Here is a 14,522-nt window from a genome sequence, read left to right on the forward strand (position 1 = left end):
CTGTGAGTGGTGGGAATAAAGGTGTGACACTACCACCTGGTTTGTTCAATTTTTATAGCCATAGTTTTTTGTTTTGTTTGTTGTTGTTGTTGTTGTTTTTGAGAGTTTCTCTGTGTATCCTTGGCTGTCCTGGAACTCACTCTGTAGACCAACTTTTCACTGTGATTATTTATCCTCTGTGGAATATGGTACTTCATACTTGTGACACTTTGTGTAAATAACCCCTTTCTCTACTTCCTTTCACCACATGACTTTTAGCTCCCATGTGTGATGTCTACGCACTCCAATTGGTCACTATGTCACTTCACTTACTTTTACTGGCTACGCCTATTTTTTACACAACAAAACAAACAGAACTTCCCTTCTCTTGGCGTACAAGGTCCCGCTATTGCAGCCTTGGCTGGCCCGGAACTCTCTATGCCTGCCTCACACTCAGATCCCCCTGCCTCGGCCTCCGCGGCGCTGGGACGGAAGGCACGCGCTGTCACGCCCGGCCCACCCTCTTTCCTCATCAGCGCCACCGCTTGCCGGAAAAGATCACACGAGTTAACGCCCCTGGGAACCACAACAGAGCCACTCGCCACGCCCACCACAAGGCGGAACTGACGTCAGACCAACCCGCCCTGGGCTCCTGGCGCAGCCCAGGCACGCCACTTCCTGCCTATTAGACCCCACCCACTCCGCGTTCTGAGGCCGCAGACGCAGGCAGCTGAGAGGACGCCGCGCGTCACGTGACTCAAGCTCCCTTTCGCGAGAGTTTATATGTTCGCGAGATCTCGCTCGCCTTGTCTTTTCCTCTCGCCTGAGCCCGGCTCTCCTCCCCTCCCCCTTCGCCGCCAGAGTTACTCCCTTTGCGACCGAATCTTCTCGTCGTCGTGGGTGTTTTCCCCGCCGCCGCTGCCCCTGCCGCCCCTGCCGCCGCTCAGCTCGCTTCCCCGACCCCTGCCCGCCGTCCCGTCCCCATCCCCGCCCAAGGTAAGGCGCCTCTGAGGGAGGGCGAGCCAGGCCGGGCCGGGCCTCGGGCTGGAGTTGGGACGGAGGCCCGCAGCCGAGGCGCCGGCACGGGCAGTGTTAGGAGCCGGCTGTCCTCGCTCCCCGGGCGGGCGGCCCTGGCCTGCGTCGGGGCTTCCGGGCCGACGCGGTGAGCGTGGCCGTCCTGGGGGAACCCGTCGTCGGCTGGGCGAGACGCCCGCGCCGTTCCCACTGGGTCCCCTGGGAGGAGGACGGGCCCCGCGGTTTCCATGGGAGCTGAGGGCTTGAGTTTCCTGCTCGGATGTGGTCGGCAGGAATTAGTGGCGGGGCCTTGGAGAGCTGAGTGACCGGGAGAAAAGCTGGCTTATTGAACCCTAAACACCGGAAGGGTCAGCTCGGACGGATTCCAGGGTTCCGGCAAACAGGAATGTTCCAGAGATGGTCCGCAGAGGACGCGTATGTTTTCGTACGCTTTTAGGAGGAAGGTTTCTCTGTGTCTCGCTGTTTAGGGCATCGAGCTGTATTTTGGATTTGGCGAAAGGCGGGTTCGCCTATGTATGAAGAGTATTCGTGTTCTGAGGCACTACGTACACTTGGAGTTGGGTAGTAGAGAAAGGAATTTGTGTAGTTAACCAAAAAAAAAAAAAAAGGTTTATCTGCTAACGTTTCCGATTTTGGCTTTTCCAACTTCTTGTTTTTGACACAGGGTTTCTCTGTGTAGCTTGGCTGCCCTGGAACTCAGGACCAGGCTGGCCTCAGATATGTTTGTCTGTCTCCCAAGTACTGGGATTAAAGACGTGCTCCACTACTCTCTGGCTTCATTTTTTCCCAAAATTTAAGTATGTTGCAACCTTATTTATTTATTTATTTATTTATGTTTTTATTTGTTCAATATAGTGTTTCTATGTGTGGCCCTGGCTGCTGTCCTGGACTTGGCTTTGAAGACCAGTCTGGCCTCGAATTCACAGAGAGACATGCCTCTTCCTCCTGAGACTTGGCTTTCTTCTTCTTCTTTTTTTTAATAGCATGCTCTTTGGGAGATTTTTTTTTCCCCGATACAGAGTTTCTCTGTGTAGCCTTAGCTGCCCTAGACTCATTTTGTAGACCAGGCTGGCCTGGAATTTACAGAGATCCGCCTGCCTCTGCCTCTTGCGGGCTGGGAGCTGGGATTAAAGGTGGGTGTGCCACCACGCCCAGCTGGGAGATCTTTTTTTGTGTCAGATATCTGAAGTATTTGTAATTAAGAGTTTATTGCCTTGAAGTTTGTGGATTAGCTAAATAAATCTGAAGAAAGTAAAACTGAATAAAAAAATTTGGAGCAAAAGTGATTACATTAGGCAGGCCAGAGAAACATTTTTGTGATTGGTATTTGACCTGATTTGTGTGGTCCATTTTCCTTAGATGTCAGAGGATCTAGCGAAACAGTTAGCTAGCTACAAAGCTCAGCTCCAGCAAGTAGAGGCTGCTCTATCTGGAAACGGAGAAAACGAAGATCTGCTGAAACTAAGGAAAGATTTGCAGGTAAGAATAGTGCACAGTTGTAGTTAATGATGTTTGGAAAGAATATTTGTCTTTTTTTAAGTCTGATATTGTTCAGAATCCATAGGCATTCAAAGCATCTGTGAGGAAGGTGCTCCCACTTGACTATACATGTGCACCTGTGTATAGGCACTGAGATTTCTCAAGTTGCTTCCTATATTTGGTGTACATCAACATGAATGAAAAACACAATTTCATGAGCAGAAACCTTGGAACTGGTTAAGTTTTTAGTTTTAAAGACATGAGAAGAAAACCTAGTTCAAAAAGTAGTACTATTAAAAGAGGAGTGTATAACCTGATTAAGATCCCTTTTAGTGACATGAGATTATTTAAAGATGAAATGTGGGCTTATTTTACTAAGCTAATGAGCTATTCTTTTACGTTGTGAACATGTGTTAAGAGGTAACATTCTGTCTGGATGTTATATAGGCATTTGAACTTGACTGTGCTTTGTAGTTGTTGAGCCTTGTTGAAGTTGAATTAGTATCAAAAGAAGATTTAGCCTTTTACTCTAGGATTTAGGAAGAATGAAACACTGGAATTTCAGGACAAACTTAAATACCTGTTGTTACTCAGAACACCAGGTTAATAAAACTACTTGTTGGCTGTTTCTTAATAATTAGACTTTATAAAAGCCTATAAAAGTGGTGGTGCACACCTTTAATCCCAGCACTTAGGAGGCCGAGGCAGGTGTATCTCTATGAGTTGGAGGCCAGCCTGGTCTACAAAGCGAGTCCAGGACAGGCAAGGCAGCACAGAGACCCTGTCTTGAAAAACAGACAAAAAACAAACAAAACAATTAGACTTTATTATACAATCCTATACAAGAAGGAAAAAGGGTTAAAGGGAAACAAAAGTGAACCTTCCAGTATCTGTTTCACGGGACGGATTCCCCAGGTGTCTCTGGCCTGTAAGCTGGTCTCTGCCTAAATCCACGTGCGATCCTGCTCCAAAAGATGCAGCCTTCTCCTCCACCTGCGTGTCAGGCTTGCAATGGCCGATCTGGGTCAGGATCCCTGCCCCCCATTGATTAGAACCAGAGTCCCCCAGTTTACTTCCTGAATTTTAGATCCAGGGTGGCTCCATTCAGTCTGTCCCTGGTGTTTCAAGGACAAAGCCCGCCAAGACTGCTTTCACCTGGAACAAAGTTTACAGTCTTTCCCACAAATACTAAATGTAATTAATAGTGTATATGAAAATTTTGATATTTAGAATGTTCTTGACCGGGCATGGCGGTGGCACATGCCTTTAATCCCAGCAGTCCGGGAGGCAGTGGCAGACTGATCTCTGTGAGTTTGAGGACAGCCTGGTCTTCAAAGAGAGTTCCAAGACAGCCAGGCTACACAGAGAAACCCTGTCTTGAAAAACAACAAAGAATGTTCTTAAATTCTGAGCCTGATCTTAGAAGTTTTCAGATCATGTTTTGATGATCTCTGCTTATTCTGTGTCCCATCTAAACAGTCATTCTTTTTATCTCAAAACAACAAAAACCCAAAACAAAATCTCCCTCACAGAATTTCCAGTGTAATTTACTTGGAAGGGCTTAATAAATTTGGAATTCTGAAAGAGCTTACCTGTAGTTTAAAATGAGTTGAATTTTTTCAAACTCAGATTTTATACTTAAAGTTGTTTTAAAAAAAGATTTATTTATTATGTATACCATGTTCTGCCTGCATGTGTGCCTACTACACTCCAGAAGAGGGCATCAGATCACGTTATAGATGGTTGTGAGCCACCATGTGGTAGCTGGGAATTGAACTGAGGCCCTCTGGAAGAGCATCCAGTGCTCTTAAACCCAAGTATGTGTTATTTTAAAACAAAAATATGTAGGGTAGTTTTACTTTGAATAAGACCCTCCTTTAGTGTCCAGAAGGCAGGCCTATGAAGTGCACTGCCATTCAGTAAGAAGCAGTGTTGAGGAAACAATTCCTCCGCTCCCAGGTCTTCTGTAAAGAGAAACCCAGTGTTTGTTTCCTGTCTGCTCATTTGGTGCAGTGAGGTTAGATGACAGAAACAGACTCATCCCACCCATCTGTCTTAAAGGGCAGTAGGAGGGAAGTTTGATGTAGAAATGTTAGAGCAGGAGTTGGGAGCCTAGTTTCAAAATGATACTATTACCAGGTCTTTTTAACCCTTTCTAAGGTAAACTATCTTGGAGTATGGGCCCAGCTATCTTGATACAAATCTATAATGGAAAAGTATGTATGATAGGGAGAAACCCTGTGGTAAACATAGTGTTTACCTAAAAGGTTTCAGTTAATGATCTGAAGGCTGGTAACGTAACTGCTTAGAGAGTACATAAGGCTCTACAGTTCAATCCCCTGCACTGGGGGGAAAATCAACAAAACACAAGCAAATCAGGCATAGGCAGGCAGATTTCTATGTATTTGAGGCCAGCCTGGTTAACATAGAGAATTCCAGGCTGGCCAGGGTGACATTGAGACTTTGTCTCAAAAAAGGCAAAGCAGTAATGACTTTGAAGTCATTTGTTTACAAAAGTATCTTTAATACAGCCTTTAGAACAACCTGGTAGAATTTGCTTCTGTGATGGTGAATAGGTCCTGTGCCTGCTGTTTCATGCCATAGCCACTAGCCATGTGTAGCCACTGGCTAAATGAGTGAGATATAGCTTGGGTAACTGAGAAGCTATTTATTTGTTTGTTTTTTATTTATTTTAAATAACTACGGTTGATCAAACACCAGATGGTACAGATTTACAAGCTTAAGTAGTGAAAGTATTGGCCCGTCTTCATCAATAATTTTCTCTTATTATTTAAAAGAAGCTTGATTTTAGTTACTAGGTATGATTTGGACTGAAAACTATTGGAAAGTGGAAATCATCTCTTAGGATTAGGTAAAATTATGAGAACTATTTGGATATGTGCTCCCAATCAAGTATTGATATGCGCTCAGTGTGTTTGCATTGAGGCTAGAGAGTAGCTTCTGTTTCTAGGTGGCTCTCTCTACCCACTTGCTGCTGTGGGGAACCTAAAAGCCACTGTTATTTAAATCTGTCTGATTAGATTATTAAGCTTGTAGCTTCTCCATTTTCTTTTTTGGGGGCCATCAAAATGGCTTCTAATTTCTTATATTTATTTTTCCAGCAAGGTTTCCATGTTTCTGTCTTTCCTATAGAATAATAAGTCCAGGCTACAGATTAATCTTTTGAAGTCCTTGAACTGCCTTTTCAGTTTTTACTTAGAAAGTAGGTATAGTAAAATCAGGCTATAGTTAGTTCATTATTTCCCTGGACAGTCTATAGTAATCACAAAAGAGTCAATTTATTAGGCTGTGTTGCTGAATAAACTGGTTCTAAAGGAGGCAGGGGTCAAGTCACTTGTCTCATATATTACAGTGGCTCTCTGCATCCCCGAAACGCCTTCCTTCAGTAAGCAGAGTGCTTGGGTGCACCCCCTTTGACCTGCTGATATGTAGATCACAACACCTGATGCTTCCTGGAATTGCCGGTTACTGTAACTGCTGCCCATCTGTCAATGAAGGAGCAGTTTCAGAACTCAGACTTGGGGGAGGAAAAGTAATTAATGGTATGTACCTTCAAGAACCCCCTCATACATAAAAGGTTTTTCTAATACTTTGGTCCGTCTACACATGTGAAGACAAAAATTGAAAAGGTTCTTCATAAATTACTGGGAGGGACATGTAAAATGACAGTTATAGGAAAGTAGGAATAAATGCTCTGGATTCTGTTTTTATAAGAAAGGCCTTCTTGGCACAGAGCTTTAAAAATTAAGCACAGCTTTTCATTTAATGTATTTTCTTATAAATGTGATGGGGGAAATGTTCTGTCATATAAGAAAAGGTCCTAAACCGAGACTTCTTACAGAGCTAGAATTCATGTTTGTGCTTTAAATACATGATCCCTGGAAGGAGAGGCAACTATTTAATGATAGAGACAGTAGGCTCTGAGTTAGGCCTATTTATTGGCTTATATCCCTGGCCATGAATGTGGTTCAGAGAACAAAATTGGGTAATTTATCCTTATTGGAAACTCTCCTGCTTTGTTTACATAGAATTGTTTAAAAAAATGTTTGAGGGCTATTGGTCTAACAGTAGTAGAGAACTTGCTGGTTTTGCATAAAACCCTCGGTTCAGTCTTCGGTGTTGTAGAACTAATGAACTCATGCATCACCTTCACGACTTAGAAAAGGAGAGGAAAAAAAAGACGTCTACTTGGCAATCCTTAGAGATTTTTTAAAAATTAAAATTTCAGCTCAAATCTACTTTGTTTTGTTTAACTCACAAAACCGACCCTACCTTAGAGGTGATTTTTATTAAATTTTCAACCCAAATCTAGGCCCTGCCCCCCCCCCCCCCCCCAGTTTTTTGAGACAGGGTTTCTCTGTGTAACAACAGCTCTGGCTGTCCTGGAACTTGCCCTATAGTCCAGGATGGCCTCAAACTCACGGAGATCCACCTGCTTTTGCCTCCTGAGTGCTGGGATTAAAGGTGTGTGCTGCCACCACCTGGCTTTGTTTTGTTTTAATTCACAAAACTGACCCTTCTCCAGGCACCTTAAAAAATATTTATTTATTTATTTATTTTAAGGTACAAATACTAGTTTTTCAAAAGTAGCCAGTAAGATGTAGAGTCTTTAGGAGAGGTAATATTTAACTTTCCTTGGCTACTGAACCAAAACAACTATTACTAAACTTCAGAGGGTGCCTGAGGAATCTTAATAGTTTACTTGCACTGTATTTGTCCCCAAACATAGAATGTGATTTTTAAATGCAGCATTGAAGGAAACCAGTAGACAAGTTCTTTGAAAATCAGACAAAGAATAATGTACATCTTCATTAGAACATAGCAGATAGTTAAGAACCTGTTTATAGTTTTTAACTATTCCTAACATACCACTGAGTCAAACTAAACATAGAAGCCTGAATTAAAAATGTCTGCCACACACAGAGGCACTGCCTGCCTGTGTGTTAATTTTTTTCCTTTTTAAAGTGAAGCTGTGCCATGGTGCTTGATAAGTTGGGTGTAGGTTATTTTAAATCTAATTAGATGATTAGCACTAAAATGGGTTGAAAAATTACTGGTTTATGCTTTACAGTATTTTAGTAGAAATGTGTATAAGTAAGAATTTTGTGTTTGTGCTAATGAGACTTTTCCAGTGTTTTGGGGCACTTATAGAGGAGCTGTATTGGATACACAGTTGATATTTCTGCCAAGTAATGCCTTATAAAGCTGTAGTTGCGTGAAATACACATGGCAGTTGTAAAAGTGACCTTGAATCAAATTCAGTCTCTATTTGTGGAAAAATCTGTTAAATCACAAAGGTACTTAAAAGTCAGACATGACTGAAATGTGTGTTGTGTAGTGCTGTTCCTTAGTGTCTATATGGGCATGGGAACAATATTCTCAGTAGCACTAGGAGCTGCATATGCAACATGCACAGCTGCTCTGTGATAAAGAATTGCCACTAAAAGCCAAAAGAAAGTAGTTGACAGTATTAAATTCCAAGTGTTACGGTTTTTGTTTTCTATTTTAGGAAGTTATAGAATTGACCAAGGACCTTCTGTCAACTCAACCTTCGGAAACTCTTGCAAGTTCGGACAGTTTTGCTTCTACTCAGCCTACTCATTCATGGAAAGTAGGGGACAAGTGTATGGCAATCTGGAGTGAAGATGGACAGTAAGTGTAGAAAAACAACCCTTAAGTATAACATGAATTAATAATATACGATGGTAAGATGTTTTTATTCAGTTTGGACTACCGCATTTTAATCATCTGTGTAGGTAATGTGATTTATAAAACTAGTGTAATTCTTGTGTGGTTGCCATTAACACAACTTAATATTGGACTTAGTTTAAGTTTTGGGGAGAAGCATGATTTGGATCCTAAAGGAAAGAAAGGCGAATGGGTGTTTTCTAAAATGATCTGAATTGTTTTTTCCTCAAATTAAAAAGTATAAATGGCTGGTAATTATTACTTAGGACTTTTTTATATCAAGTACCTAACTTTAAACTTTTTGTACTATTTTTTGCCAAAAGGGCCATTTGATTGCAGAAGTTGATTTTAGAGACATGATTATTGAATCACTGCAGTATAAGTCTTGTAGGCTGAGTACTAAATCTTTACTCACCTGCTTACAGCCATGATATCTTTACAGGTGTTATGAAGCGGAGATTGAGGAGATAGATGAAGAAAATGGCACCGCTGCAATCACCTTTGCTGGTTATGGCAATGCCGAAGTGACTCCATTGTTGAACCTCAAGCCTGTCGAAGAGGGAAGGAAGGCAAAAGAGGACAGTGGTAACAAGCCAATGTCGAAGTAAGTGGCTTTATTTTCCTAAGTCAGGCAGACTTTGACTGTATGGGCCACATTTCTCATTCTTTCCTTGGTCGTTTGAGTACTCAGGTTGCCCCAAGAGTTTGGTTAAAGTAACTGACTTTACCTTTTGCATGTTAGAGTTTCTCCCTTTGGGGACTGGAAGTTATCTGCAAAGATGTCCATGTAGGCTACATTGGAGTGAAGTTCTACTATTTAACATTGTTCTGAAGATGTGCAGCATCAGAGTAGTATGTGTGCACTGGGTAAAGTGCAGACTGTCCTGAGTATATACTAGTACATTCACTGAAGAGGACACTGCACTAAGAGCATCTGCTATTATTTTTGTAAGTCAGATTCTAAGGCTAAACTACAGTGGACACGTTCCTTTTTTGTTTGTTTGTTTGTTTGTTTTGTTTTTTTTTTTGTTTTTTTGTTTTTTGTTTTTGTTTTTTTTTGGTTTTTTGAGACAAGGTCTCTCTGTTAGCCTTGGCTATCCTGGAGTCACTTTGTAGAGCAGGCTGGCCTCGAACCCACAGCGATCCGCCTGTCTCTGCCTCCCGAGTGCTGGGATTACAGGCGTGCGCCACCACGCCCGGCTGTGGACACATTCTTGAGCCTTATCTATATTCAGAAAAGAACATATAGGGAAGTGTTTAGGACTAGGGATGTAGCCTGGGTATGGAGCCTAAATTCCTAGTACCACTAAAGGTTCAGGTGTTAAAGGGTAGGGGGACATAAACAGTCACGTGTAGAAACTGAAGGGACATAGCAGTGGTGGTTTTTAGTTTTTGGTTTGGTTTGGCTTGATTTTTTTTTTTTTTCCAGACAGGGTTTTTCTGTGTTGTTGTGGCTGTCCTGGACTCAATTGGTAGACCAGGCTGTCCTTGAACTCAGAGTTCCACTTCCCTCTGCCTGGGATTACCACACCTGGTTGCATGGCAGTGGTTTTAAGGGGACAAAAAAAGAGGCACCATAGTGACCAGTAGTTTCCAGACCAGACATCTAAATTAATGATCAAAACAAAAGTTAGCAAAGTAAACAACGGAAGCACTGTGACATTGGTTACATTACATATTTTGTCTGCCTCTCTCTAATTGATGTTGAACAAATCTAACATCTGCCTCATCTCTAAAGTAAAGTGTGTAAGTTCTTAGCCTGTTCCTGATTTTTTTTTAAGTGGGAGCTACAAAAGTAACACAAATTTGGGACCAGAGGTAGATAAGACAAATTATACAAGACAAGGTTCTGAGTCCATGTGCTTCTGTGTACAATGCAGACTGCTGAGTCCTGTGTTTCATTTTCTTGTGTGTGTAACTGAAAATGTGTTTATGATTTTGTTAACTTTCAAAATTTAAGTTGCTACATAAATGCTCTTGAACTTAGAAAAATATCACTTGTTAAAATAACATTTAAACATCTTGATGAAGAAAATCAGATTGTAAAACATGTTTAATTTCTTGTTTCACTCTTGTCTTCTGTATGAAAAAACTTAGCTTCAGGTTGGTTATTTGGTGGAGGGGAGTCAGGATTTGTTCTTAAAAAACCTTTCATCTTATCAGTTGCTGTTAGCAAACAGACTATTAGTAGCTTAGGCTCTGGTTCCACTTAGAGTCCTATTCTTTGGAGCCCAGGTTGTTGCTGTTTGTCATACTGAGAATATTGGTTGTGCCATTCTGCCAGTCTTGGTCGCTCTCTTCCTCCGATTTTGTTGAGTTTTATCTGCAGTAAATTACTACATACAGTTTTCCCAAGTGTTGCATACATTGCACTTGTTAATTGTGTTTTTAGAAATTGATAAAGGCTTAGCTTTTTTTTTTAAGACTGGGTTTCATGTAGTGTAGGCTAGAGGCACAATTTAAATTCCTGATCCACCTCCTCTATCTTAGAAGTAGTAAGATTATATGTGTATACCATCACATTTATTGAATATTAATATTCCTAAAGTACAACCAGCAAAAGCTGTATTTAAAAAAACAAAACAAAACAAAACAAGTCTTGGGCTGGAGAGATGACTCAGAGGTTAAGGGCACTGACTGCTCCTTGAAAGGTCCTGAGTTCAATTCCCAGCAACCACATGGTGACTCAACGATCTATAATGTGATCTAATGCCCTCTTCTGACTTGCAGGTGTACATGCAGGCAGAACACTGCATACATAATAAGTAAATAAGTCTTTGTTGAAAGATCTGATGTACATTGTAGTAGAGCTAAGTATAATGTACATAGAAGTTTTTGTTGTCATTTTCTGGGCATTGGCATGCTTAGCAAGTGTTCTACCATTGAGCTCTATCTACTTTTGTTTACAGAAGAACATGTCTTAGGAGTACTCAGTGAGTGGCATTGTTTATTTTACATTTATTTACTGTTGGGTTCACATATGCACTATAGTATAAGTGGAGGTCAGAGGACAACTTGAAGGAGGTGAGCCTCCTTCCACGTGTAGGTCCCAGGTTCAGGTGAGCTAACGAGGTCTGGCTTGGTGGCTGGTTTTAGGTGTTGAGCCGGCTTTCTTCCACCTAAACATCCTGCCCACCAGAAGAGTGCACCAAATCTTGTTATGGATGGTTGTGAGCCACGATGTGGTTGCTGGGAATTGAACTCAAGAACTCTGGAACTCTGGAAGAGCAGCCAGTGCTCTTAACCTCTCAGCCATCTCTCCAGCCCTTGTTTTTCTTTTTTTAGTTTTTGTTTTTGGATTTTTTTGAGACAGGGTTTCTCTGTAACCTTGGCTGTCCTGTACTGGATTTGTAGACCAGGATGTCCTCTAACTCTGCCTCCCAAGTGCTGGGATTAAAGGTGTGCGCCATCATGCCTGGCTTGTCTTTCTTTAAGTCATGCTCTGGTGTGTCCCAGACTGGCCTTTAGCTTAGAAGGGGGACTCTGAAAACTCCGACCCTCCTGTTTCCACCTAGGGTTACAGGAATGCTATACCATACCTAGATGCTGGCATCGATTTTTAATGAAAAGTTGTGCTTTCATTAATAAATTAGTATGTAAGTCTTGTTTTTACACTGTTAAAGGGATATCCTCTTTTAATCTTAATAATTGACATTATGTCTGGGGTTTCACACAGAAAAGAAATGATTGCTCAGCAGCGTGAATATAAAAAGAAGAAAGCGTTGAAAAAAGCACAGAGAATAAAAGAGCTTGAGCAGGAACGAGAGGACCAGAAGGTGAAATGGCAGCAGTTCAACAACAGGGCTTACTCTAAAAACAAAAAAGGCCAGGTTGGTACATCTTCATTACTTTGTAGATCTGAAAATGCTCTGTCATTAAAATAACTTGAAAATGAGAAATGGGGGTATAGATTTCCCAAAGGACATGGTTTTAACCAGTTCTTGATCGCCAAGCTTTGTCAGTAGCCATTAACCACTTTTTGCAATAAAACTTTGTATAAGAAATTGTAAGACTGTTTGGTGGTACCGTTAGCACTCAGAAAACACACTGAGCTTTGCTTTTTTAAAAAATACACGTTTATTCTGAGTATCCATTTTAAGTTCCTTGGGTAGAAAATAACTGTAGAATTCAGATACTCAGACTAAGGATGCTCACCCATAGGTTAGCCTCTCATTGCTGTCAAGGGAGCCACTCCACAAGACAGACTGCTTGATGAGCACTGCTGCTTCTCATTGCAGCCAGAGTTCTGTTCATACCAGAATAGATAGCTCAGACTTTAAATAGGGTTGGAGACTGAAAACCTAAAAGTTTGGGACAAGTAAGCTTTCTACTAGTAAGAAGTAGTGATATCTTCTACAAAAGCAGTGCATTTTGTGGAAATTGGAACTTGATTATATTTTTACATTAATGTTTGAGATTTGCTTTTGGACACTGATCAGAAATTGTTTGGTTTTTATTCTCAGGTCAAGAGGAGTATTTTTGCTTCGCCAGAAAGTGTAACGGGCAAAGTTGGAGTAGGAACTTGTGGAATTGCTGACAAGCCTATGACACAGTATCAAGATACATCTAAATACAACGTCAGGCATTTGATGCCTCAATAATCAGAGAAACTGTTGGATTTCATCTCTGCAGGGCTTTACATTTACCTTTTTATCCTTATATTTTTCTAAAGGTAAATTATTTGTTAGTAAGGAAGATACATTGTTGTCTTTGTTTGGCTTTGGTAGACTGACACTTGAAGACATTTGATAACTGCTACCATTTTCCTTTTCATTACTACTTAACCACAATTCTCAGAGTTGTTGAACAAGGCAACTTTTCTAGGTAAAAGCTGCTCAAGCCAGCACTTATGTGACTTACTGAGCTGAGGCCCCCACTTATCTCGTGTTGTGTAGACGTTTTGTAAGTCCTCAGTTGGACTTTCCAGATGCTCTGCACCTGACTTATTCCAGCAGTCCAGTAGATCATTGAGGCACAAGGCCAAACTGCTAATAAGAACTTCTTCAGTTTTATAACCTGGCCATTGTCCAAACAAGCCCCAAAATAGGTTAATTTATAAATGGCAAAGTTTATTTTGAGGTTCTTTTTCCTTGAATTAATTGTTTCCTGGGCCTATTAGGTCACCTCCAGAATTGACTCACCTTGTAGTTTTTGTCATTGAATTTGAATTTTATATTAAAAACCAAACAAACCATGTTTAGGATGTGTTCCCCTTCTCTGGTGTTTATTTGGTGGTGTTTGTTTTTTTCCTTTTTTTTTTTTTAACATGTGGTAGTGGTACCATATTTGGGATGTGTAATGTTTATATGGAAAAACAAAAAACTGATGTATAGCCCTGTATACAATGTAGATATTATTTTTGTAAGAAAAAAAAAAACAAAAAACCCAAGGCTAAATTAATGAACAAGAGTACTGAATGTTTCATGATTAGATTTTTTCCTGTATTTCTTGTGCATTAATCTGACCATAATTTCCCTGTATATTATGTTCATGTAGCTGAGTTTGTAATTTTTATTAACTAGATCAAGTTATCAGCATTTGTTGGTATAAATAAGCACCATAGTTATCCCAGGTTGAGTTTAAGCCAAAAACACAGGAGAACAAAAGGGTCTTCCTGTTATTGGAAGAATATAATTTTTAGGGTGTGTTAATTTCAGTTTTTGTATGTTTAACTTTAATAAATAAAGCGTTTTTAAAATCTCTAGTGTGTTAACACAAGAGCGGAGTCTGCAGCTGCCAGCTTTGCTGTAGTAAGCCTCAGACTCGCACACATAACCACTGTGGAAGAGAATGCTGAGTCTGATGTTTCATAAATTCTCAAGGATTTCTTCATTGGTTATACGAAATTGAATCATGAGCTGGTGAGATAGACCAGTGGTTAAGAGACATCTTCCAGAGGTCCTGAGTTCAATGGCCATCTATTAAAAAAAGATCTAATGCCTTCTGGCATGCACATATACACGCAGACAGACCATTCATATGTAAATTAACACATTTTTTAAAAATGATAAAAGATTACTGTGTGTATGAGATTATTTGTTTTTGTTTCGTTTCTTGAGACAGGGTTTCTCCGTAGTCCTGGCTGTTCTGGAACTCACTCTGTAGAGCAGGCTGGCCTTGAACTCACAGAGATCTTCCTGCCTCTACCTTCTGAATGCTACCACCACTGCCAGGCCATATAAGATTATTTGTAAATTAAACTATTTTATAAATTTTTTTGGTAAATTGAAATGTTTATGGCAGTGTGAGGTAAATTCCTCTTTTCTTTCCTAACCCAGAAGGTTGGGATTTTCTTTGTAAATATGTAGGACAAGGAGAAA

At 40.7% G+C, this 14,522-nt stretch overlaps 1 protein-coding gene across 2 annotated transcripts; it reads left to right on the forward strand.

Annotated features, from left to right (window-relative positions):
- The first annotated feature begins 747 nt into the window (after positions 1-747).
- SMNDC1 (survival motor neuron domain containing 1) lies at positions 748-13,900 on the forward strand. 2 transcript variants are annotated; one of them, XM_084769594.1, is made up of 6 exons: positions 748-975; positions 2,374-2,493; positions 8,024-8,166; positions 8,645-8,806; positions 11,879-12,032; positions 12,666-13,900. In XM_084769594.1, exons 1-6 carry the CDS (start codon positions 763-765, stop codon positions 12,801-12,803), a joined length of 930 nt encoding a protein of 309 aa, XP_084625720.1. In that variant the 5' UTR covers positions 748-762; the 3' UTR covers positions 12,804-13,900. The 2 variants fall into 2 exon arrangements, with proteins under 2 accessions (XP_084625720.1, XP_084625721.1); XM_084769595.1 differs by lacking the exon at positions 748-975 and adding an exon at positions 5,867-6,056 and having other exon boundaries at positions 2,372-2,493.
- Positions 13,901-14,522: the final 622 nt, after the last annotated feature.

The sequence above is a fragment of the Acomys minous genome (assembly GCF_964271855.1).
Source record: "Acomys minous genome assembly, chromosome: 2".
NCBI lineage: Eukaryota > Metazoa > Chordata > Mammalia > Rodentia > Muridae > Acomys > Acomys minous.